This window comes from Strix aluco, chromosome 2, assembly GCF_031877795.1.
Source record: "Strix aluco isolate bStrAlu1 chromosome 2, bStrAlu1.hap1, whole genome shotgun sequence".
Taxonomy (NCBI): domain Eukaryota; kingdom Metazoa; phylum Chordata; class Aves; order Strigiformes; family Strigidae; genus Strix; species Strix aluco.
In genome coordinates, this window is record NC_133932.1 from 5,404,248 (window position 1) to 5,413,473 (window position 9,226).

A 9,226-nucleotide genomic window follows, 5' to 3' on the forward strand; every position below is an offset into this window, starting at 1 on the left:
TCATTAGGACAGGGAAGGTGCTTCCGCTGGCTCCTTCCAGAACAGGGAGAGTGGTGTTGCAGTAACCCCAGAGGCACACGCTGGGGTCGCAGAGCTGCCAGGGCTGGCGACGCGGGCGAGGACGCCTGTTGTGACTTCCCTGCGGAAGGCAGACAGGAAGCTTTAAACCCACAGCAGGAACAGCACAAAGCTCTCCTTAGAAACTGTACAACTTTTCTGCTGGGGCCGAATGTGACTTTGCAGAGAGAATTAAGCCTTTTAAAAAGTAGATCTCTGAGCACACTCTAGAGATTAGGTGTTTTCAGGCCCAGTTTTTAAAAGGAAGATTTGTAAAGCAGTTGAACCACCGAGGCTCAAATCTTCCTTTCTCCCTTGAGAGTACTGTGGCCATACAGACCGCCTTCCCAGTACTTTCAATTTTCCACCCATCCAGAGTTCAAAAAGCTCTTAATTTTCCCAAGAGAAGTTTTATTTTCATGCCTTGCCTTGAATTAGAATACATGCCTTCCATCCAGGGATGCTGGGGTTCATCCGAGATAAGCGTTCAAAAGCCAACACTGATTCAAGGGAAAAGCCACACCAATATTAAAAGGGAGATACCAAGGCCCAAACCAACTTGGAATCAAGAGAGTGAGTGCACAGAAAACACCTGAGCAGCATTAAGACTCCTCCCTGGAAGGCAGCACACAGGCATTACAACAAAAGGAGACTGTGAAGAAGAAAAATAGACATGTCAAACTTTTCAGCACTCAAACTGGCAGTCTGTAAACAGGTACTCTGCTGATTTTCCCACTTAAATACTGATTCAACCAGTATAATATTTATACTTAACATTACTTAATATTTAGCCCCATGTGATGATGTAAGCCAGGTGCAGCCTGCACCACATCTGCCAAATAAATCCTCTGTCCTTGAGAGCAGCACCACACTGAGAGATTATCAGTCCCAAATTTCACAGCAGCTAGACGACTATTTTGCCCATCCTCAGGAAGTCTACAGGTTCACTGCTGATCCCGCAAGCTGAAAATTAGCCCAGTCACCTGTGTCGAGGACACTAAGACCTTGGTGGCTTCAAGTCAGAAAGGGCATAATCAGATATCGCCTTTTAGATTGGTTAGTGCATTGGTGGCATTAGTCTGCGAAAGTGTTACTTACACACTAATAAACCCCGTAGCTCCAAAATATCCTGCTGATGTTTCAAGTCACATTCGATTTACAACTGTTGGGAAAGGTCTAAAGCCTGCTCCAGACAAGCTCGTGGTGAGTTACAAAGGGACAAAGACGGCGTGTACCGTATGGAGTTGTACTCTATAGTTCATCAGCTTTCCTGCTACCGCCACATGCCGTGCCCTCACAGGTACACCCAACACCCTGCGCAGGGCACTGGCTGTCACCAACTCCATCGTGGAGCAGGAACACAGCGCCAACAACTCCCCTGCACCACATCAAGCCCTGAATCCGCTCCACAGGAATCCTGGAGTAACAAATGTAGCCGCTCAGCAAGAAGTATGATTTGAATATGAGGTTCTCCCAAATTGTCCAGTATCCTTTCTGTACCTGTTGCACACAGGTATCGCAGCATCCCACTCATCATCTTCCTGCCAAAAACTGTCTAAAGTATCTACCATGCTTCTACCTTCACGCAGGCCTAGATGTGCCATTACTTAAGTGTATAGAATTTGTGTAAAATTGCACAGGGACCTGTTTTTATTTTTCTTGACCCGATTTAAACAGCACTTCGTTCTCACCTGACCACTGCCAACCCCTGCCCTGCTCTCTGCTCTGTGGCACCATTTCCACAGTTGACCCAGACTGGACACGCTACCACAAAGCCGGTGCTGTCCACCTTTTCACATTCTCTTCAGTTCAAGCTCTGACATGCATCAATGCAACAATAAATAACTTACTCGAGTTTCTACCTCAAGACAACAATAAATGTCAAGGGGAGCACCAGGTCCTGCTCGCCAGCCAGGTACAGCGCCGCAGGCAGCTTTGAACCCTTTTTGCCAGAGCCACACCTGTGGCCCTTCTCTTAGGCTGGAAGCCCCCGCGGGCACAACTTTTACCTCAGGACAGGGGAGTGGACGAGCTGCGTAAAGCTAAGTCTGACAGCCTGGCTCGTCCCCTGCAAGCATTTGAGTGCTTTTTCCTCAGACTCCAGAACCTCCATGAAACATTCCCAGAAGCAGAGGCTAAACTCTCCTCACACAACTTGAGTCTTGGCAGGGACAGTACCAAGCGTCACCTACTAAACGCCGACAGCCTATTCATGGTTAGCTCAGAACGTGCTGGGCCCAGCCAGCAGAGCAGCGATCACGGCTGCACCCATCCCTCCAACAGGATCAAAGCCAAGAGAAGAATCAAGGCAAAGCACAGATTTTATATCTTCAATTTCTGAGAAGAAAACTCAGCAGGAGAGGAAATAATCGGTGATGCCATCTCAATCAAAGTCAACTGACCAAAGGAAGAGCAACGTTAGAGTTGCATGGCAACATAGTATGAAGCCAAAAAAGTCCCACACATGTAACAAACTACCAACTGCACGTTTTTTGCTCTAGATTGTCATAAGGAAACAAAGGCCACAACCACCTTCCCACTGTCATGTCACACAGCTGAGAAAAAAAGCCAAAAACAAAAGCCTGTGCACACCTAGCACAACACAACAAAAACTGGGCATTAAAAAAAAAAAAAAAAAGCTTTTCTTTCAGGCAAATGACCTGTACATACACCTGCAGTCCTCTGCTCCCTTTCCCTTGAAGAACTACTGGCTCAAGAATTTGAGTTTGGTATGGGAAGTACTTAATTCTTCATTATAAAAAATGAAGCTTGAACCCTAGGGTAAAGTTATTCAAAAAACATTGGAAGAATTCTAACAGGGGAAAGCAAATCCAGTTTTGACTCTAAGGGAAGTTCATTTCGTTAAGGCTGTGGTCATCTTCATAGAAATACAGTCACACCTACCATGCCAAACAGCACTACAAGCCTGAGCACGACTTTGCTGGAAGCAGTAACAGGGCAGTGTTAGCAGCACGATTTCTCAGTTTGCATCAGCGGGACAACCCACCGAAGGCCCATCTGTTCAACCACAACACCGGAGTACTCGATGTTGTCCTGTCAATGAGTAAGCAGGCTCTTGGCATTCTCTCCACTTCCGTCGCTGCTGTTTTCAATGAGGATGGCACTGTCATTTCTTTACGTGAAAAGAAACAGAAGTCAGGAACACTGGTCATTTTCAGACTTTTATTAAGAGGAAAAAAATATATTTTCTATAGCAGTGGTCAAGAGCTAACAGTGTAAAAGCCACAGACATGATGCACAGTCTATCACTAGAGATTCTTTATAAATAGATTCTTTGTTTATATTTGTTCTTTGAAGTAACTTGCAGAAATAATTTATTTTGCAGCTTTCCAGAACAGTCACACCTCAGACATCACCTAGAAGAGAAAGACAGCTTCACAAAACATGGATTTCCACTGGATATTGAGGGACAGTTCACCAAGCAACAAAAAAAACCCCCAACAACAAACCCATAAAAACCAACCCCCACACTGCCCTAATATTAGAAATCTAAGCTGAAGTTCGGATCTGTTAGAAGACAACAGAGGCAGAACCGTACCCCGCTGCTGAAGAGCTACTCTGAGTAGCTGCGTCCTGCTGGACGGCTTCACCACCCTCCCAAGGACAGTGGTGCTTCCTCTAGTGTCGGTGAGGATGGCTTTGCCCTCCCTGTCATCAGGAAGACACCTTTGCTGTCACAAACAGCACCCTGGCCCTTCCAGCGGCAGCAGCGGAGGTGCCAGGGCACTGCAGAGGCAGAGGTCCTGAAGGCTATACTCACCACAACCACAGTCCTGCTCATCTCACTCATATCTTGAAGCCCAGAGCTCTCATACACTCTTTGTGAGCTTCGATTAGGTGCCCACAATTTTCTTCCCCCTTCTCAATGATGCTGCAAAACAAAAAGATTTCCAAGGTTCAACAACAAAACTATTTGTTTGCTATTAGTCAAAGTCACAGAACTGCCAAGTTGTTGGGGACAATCAAAAATCCCTATTAGGCTCCAGAGATCTTTTTGCCTATCCTGTCCAGGGTAGCACTGTTCTGGAAAGTATAATACTATCTATCTCAAAAAGGTGCCCAGGTCTGGAACTGTGCACTTAAAACTCTGATGGTGTAACAGAATTTCCTATTAACAGGCCAGCGTCTATTCTGGGCAAGTCTAGACAAGGATTTGTTATACAACACAAGGCTGTTGCATCACTTCATCAACATGCTGATCTCATCAGCAACCAGTTTCAAATCATTCAGCACGGAAGCAACAAAATTCCTCCAGTAACAGACCAATACAGAATAGGTTGACCAGTAAATGATGTTTTAGTCCAGCTTCAGTTGTCATTTAGGGAACCTGAAGCAAAAAAACCTGTCCAGCTACTCTCAGAAAAACCTTCTTTACCACCTATGGTAACTTTTGATGTTAGTCATCCATCCCAGTGTCTACTACGTATTCCAGCAGGGGTAAGAACCTACTATCGTGTGTATATCGCATGTACTTCAGGCTCCCTCTCTGACTGACTGGCAGAGTGCTTCCTGACTCCAGCAGTGTGGGAATTCCACCGCTCTGCAGAGAGCGGGTCAGATCAACCCTCATCCGCCACGTTATGCTATTCCTGCTGCCAAAGAAAGAAACTACCAAATGGTGAAGAATTAAAATATTTTGTTAATAATATTAAGTTTTATTACAATACATACGGACAGGTCTGCTGGCTGCCCAAGGCAACTCCATCTGACCTGGGATTTGCATCCTATTTTGGACCCTTGGGGGCCCTGGACTCACCTTCACTCTACCCCTAGTGACACCCCCCTACTATTAGCAAAAATACAGTGTCCAGCATTATGTCACCTACTGAACAACAGCTGTACCACCTGTCAGGGAAAAAAAAAAAAAGACAATTTGGTCTTCAGATTAAAGTTTTTTAAACTTTAAAGATTTACTGTCACAGACAAGAGGACTCTATTTGGGGGGGGGGGGGGCATTTCATGCTGCTCAACAGGTCCTATGATCATGACTAAGGCTACGATTACAAATGCAGCTACACACACCATTGTCAAATTTTACACCTCTGTGAGAAATGTCATCCTACGAGACCTAAAACTCAAAGTATTTTGTTTTATTTAAAAGAGAACAGCATTTATTATCCGTTAAACAATAAAAATGTTACTACCTGCTGGTACTGGTTGCTTTATTCAGTCAACACTAGTGAAGATTTAGCAGCATTAAAAGCTAATCTCTGAAACCCATTTTAAACTAGGGCTATGAAATATTAATCTCTTCATTTCTAATTTATCTTTTTAAGCCATTTTCTCTTCTTCCTCCTCACTCTCCCCCCCTCCTGGATGCTCCAGCACCCTCCGTCCAGAGTGGAGGGGGCTCCCAAAATCGCCCCGGAACGCTGGCGGGGACAGAAACCCCTAGAAGGCAGCAAGGAGCGGGGCGGGGAGGGAAATCCGAGGGGCCAGGCCGCACCACAGGCCGGAAGCGGGCCAAGAAGTGGGTAAAACGCCCCAGCAGCTCGACGATGGGCCGAGCCTGCCAAGGGGAAGGCCCACCCCCAGGGAACACCGGGGCTCACCCCCCGGGACGGGAACCGCCGCCGGCCGAGGCCCTCACCAGGCGTCCCGCGCTTTCTTGGTCTCGGGGCAGGCGCAGCAGGGCTTCAGCGGCTTCTTCTCTTCCCGCGCCTCCCCCGCGACCTTGGCGTCGCAGCTGGCGGCGGCGACCGTCGACATGGCGGGCGGCTCCCCGGCACCCACAGCCTGAGGGGGGGAAGAACGGGGCGGGAGCGGCCGCTAGCGAGAGCGGAGAGACAACGGCCGCCAGCAACGCCCACGGCCCTGAGGGCTCCGCTGCTTCCGGGCGAGCTGCCCCGCCGCCCGCCGGGAGATGGAGTTCGGGAGGCGCCTGCCCGGCGCCGGCCGCCTCTCCCCGCGGCGGGTGCGCATGCGCGGCCGCCGCCCGCGCTTTCCGCTTCCCTCAGGCGGTGGGGAGCGGTGTCGGGCGGTACCTCAGCGCCGGGGCGGAGGGTGGGAGCACGAACGGGTCCCCCCACTCGGGAACAACCGATCGATGTGTCGGAAGAGACGTTCCCCACGAACACTCGATACGTAACGAGCGACAAGAGTACACCTCACCTTTGCTAGTAGCCGAGGTTAGTGATTATGCCAGTAGTTAGAGTTACCCTGTGGGGACGGTCACGAGGTTTTGAAGGTTGATCGAGTGAGACCTTGAAGCGTGGCCAAGATGACCTTGATTAGCGATAAGAAACTCATCAAGGATAGACTTTGATCTCCAAACCCTAGAAAATAAGTAGAACCTCCTGGGCCATAAAGAGAATGTCTGGGATTGCGTTGAGAATGAGTTATTGGACAACCTGGCAAAGTGACTAATCAATTAATTAACTTGGCAATGCAACTAACTTCTGAGTGTCCTGAAAGTGAACTACCTTAATTAGAATACTAAAAAACACACCCAGAGGTCAAAAAGACCCCAGCCCAGGTTAAGACCCTTCCCCTGAGCATGCGTAGTAGTAGAAGCATTATGTAAACTGTATTCTAATTGTAGGTTAATCACTAACCAGTATCTAATAAGCATGTCTGGAAAAGTAATAACCTCTGATTTTTGTATATAAAAGCAAGCACAAAAACGTGCTGTTGGTGTGCTTGATTTGTGGAAAAAATTCACTGAGCACCCAGCCTGAATAAATAACAGTATCTCTCCTGAGTGTGTTAAGATTGGCACCTGCACACCAGGCATAAATCTGTTTTTTGGGTAACACCAGGAAGAAAAAGGAAGGAGGGAGCAGGCAGGAGGCTGAGAAACGGCGTCGGCAGCTGAGAGGACCTGTCACCCACTGCAGTCTGAGAAAGAGCAGCAACTGGCAGGATTTCAGTTCTGCCAGAGCCAGGCTCTGTGATCAAAAAGTTGTAGCCCACTACGTAAAGCTCTTTTTTTTTTCCCCCTACTCAAGCAGTGGGGGAAAACAGGGGCTCTGTTCCTTATGTAGTTGTGCACAGAAAACTGGAGATGTGTGGGAGTGAAGAACAGGTGGCTCTGCAGGTACTGCACGAACGAGCACAGCCATCATCACCGGCAGCACGAAATGTTGCTGTTTTACAGCTAGGGGCCAGCCTGGTTGGTCCCTGGCTGGGCAATAAGGGAAAAGATACAGAGCTGTTTTTTTTTTGGTCTGCCCCAAACCGGGCATCAGCAGCCACTCCTGCCTTCCAGGTCTCTGCCCTATACAAAACTGGCTCTTTTGCCAGTCTTGTCAGCTCCCAAAGGCAACTGCGTGCTACACTTATGCCCGCAGCCAGCCCTGATGACGACAGGGTTATACCTGCACATGGATAGACTGGCAGGCACATGGGAGAGCAAAGGGCTGCCCCACACAGGGAATGTGGGAAGGGCTGCACATCGGTGGTTGTGACACTGCTGACAGCTTGGAAGGGGAAAAGGAGTGTATGCCCACTGGGATACAGCTGCTGTGCCTTTTAATGGCATCTAGCAAGAGTCAAAGAAGAAATGGCAGCTTATGTCAGGTACTAAGGGGATCCAAAATTGTAGGAACACTGACAAGAACATTTGGAGGGACAGAAAACCTGTATTTTAGGTATTTAATTGATTTCTGACTTTAAGGATGAGTTTTTTTACACTTAGGGCAGATTATCCCATACTGGTCAATCACAGAGGTATTTATTTTGGTCTGTGATGAAGAGTAAATAGCAGTAAGCTCCTATAAAACAGGTTACATGCTCTCAGTCTCAGCAAAACTTAGGAGCTCAAAATATCTGCTAGGGATCTGAACACTCCAGTCAGGTAAAAGATTGAAAAGGGTCCTGCCCTATACAAGTCATGAAATATCAAGCAACCCTGTTGTTTTAAGAGCCCTGGGCAAGACAGAGAGAATTATTTCATTATTTTCAGTATTTACCCTTCCAGTAAGCCAAGCCGGAAGTAAAATCATTCTGGGTTCAAAGATTTTGTTCTTTTATTTCTCTGGATCACCAAGGTGAATGCCAACACCACTGACTCAAGTTAGCTGAGCAAGTAAATGATAGGAGAGGATTCTTTTTTTCTTTTTTATCCCCTCATTCTCACAAGGAGAGATGAGAAATAGAACCTAGCTCTCTTCCAGAAGCCCAAAGCTCCACATTTGCATCACACAGGTAGATGAGGCTCTCCTGTTTTCACCATCGAGGCACCTCTGTGGCACCCTGACAACACAACTCCTTGAAACGCAGGCTCCTGAGGAGACTGCCAATGCATTGCCATCCTGCCCCTGAAATGGTGTCATGCAACACTCACTGACCTACTTAATTATCCATGAATCTCCATGCAGTAGCCTGTCCCCAGCTATCCCATTTGGCTGGGAAGGCTGTTCAGACTGACCTGCACCCACGCAGCCTCCTGGTTCGGCACGCACGCCTTGTGAGGCCACGCAGCCCGGCGTGATGAACCACAAGATGTACAGGTTGCATTTGTTGACCAGAGTATGCTTGTCCCAAATCCACACAAACATGCGGCAAGATGGAGCTGAGATTGAAATGCCTATCGAAAGCATGCATCAGCTCTCCAAAGGAGTGGTTGTAATTAGTTTTTCAACATATTAAGCTTGTTCTCCTTTCAAATTAACTAGCTTTGTCTTTTCTTCCTAAAGCTTTATCTGCTGGCCACTATCCAAAGGCCTAGATAGAGCTGGTGATAGCAACACAAACTCTGAGGGAAAGCCTGTGGTAAAAAACCTCAAAGGGGGTTTCCCAAGTCTGCCAGTGAACAGTATCTTTTATTTAACAACAACTTTTATTTTAAAAAAAGAGTTTGAATGAGACTGATTTGGCCTGTAGAACGGTATCTTTTATTTAACAACATCTTATTTTAAAAAAAGAGTTTGAATGAGATTGATTTGGCCTGTAGAAACCAGGAAAAGACCAAACATAACACATTTTATACTCTTGCTGGAGTTACAGAATACCAAGAGCAGAGGGAGGTTAAAATTTAGTCATTTTGGGAGAAGACTTCAAGGGGGTCTGCTCTGCAGAGACTAAACATTTCTTCAAGCAGCACTCCATTTTAACTGTAGCAGCTTTCCAAATAGATTAAGGAGAAGCACTGCTATTTTGGCCGCTCTGCCTGCATGGTAATAGTTTGTAACCCTGGAAGAAGGAATCA

At 47.2% G+C, this 9,226-nt stretch overlaps 1 protein-coding gene across 1 annotated transcript; it reads right to left on the reverse strand.

Moving 5' to 3' along the window:
• Nucleotides 1–3,226: 3,226 nt before the first annotated feature.
• Nucleotides 3,227–5,956, reverse strand: COX17 (cytochrome c oxidase copper chaperone COX17). Its single transcript, XM_074808846.1, has 3 exons — nucleotides 5,669–5,956; nucleotides 3,839–3,949; nucleotides 3,227–3,434 (listed from the first exon to the last, which is right to left on the reverse strand). Exons 1-2 carry the CDS (start codon nucleotides 5,785–5,787, stop codon nucleotides 3,865–3,867), a joined length of 204 nt encoding a protein of 67 aa, XP_074664947.1. The 5' UTR covers nucleotides 5,788–5,956; the 3' UTR covers nucleotides 3,227–3,434; nucleotides 3,839–3,864.
• Between the last annotated feature and the right edge of the window lie 3,270 nt (nucleotides 5,957–9,226).

Bases quoted from the DNA above. Each gene is read 5' to 3' on its own strand.
- COX17 (XM_074808846.1), bottom strand. From the start codon at position 5,787: ATGTCGACGGTCGCCGCCGCCAGCTGCGACGCCAAGGTCGCGGGGGAG. The intron at 3,950-5,668 runs GTGAGGGCCTCG...TTTGTTTTGCAG, and splicing joins AAGAAAGCGCGGGACGCCTG to CATCATTGAGAAGGGGGAAG.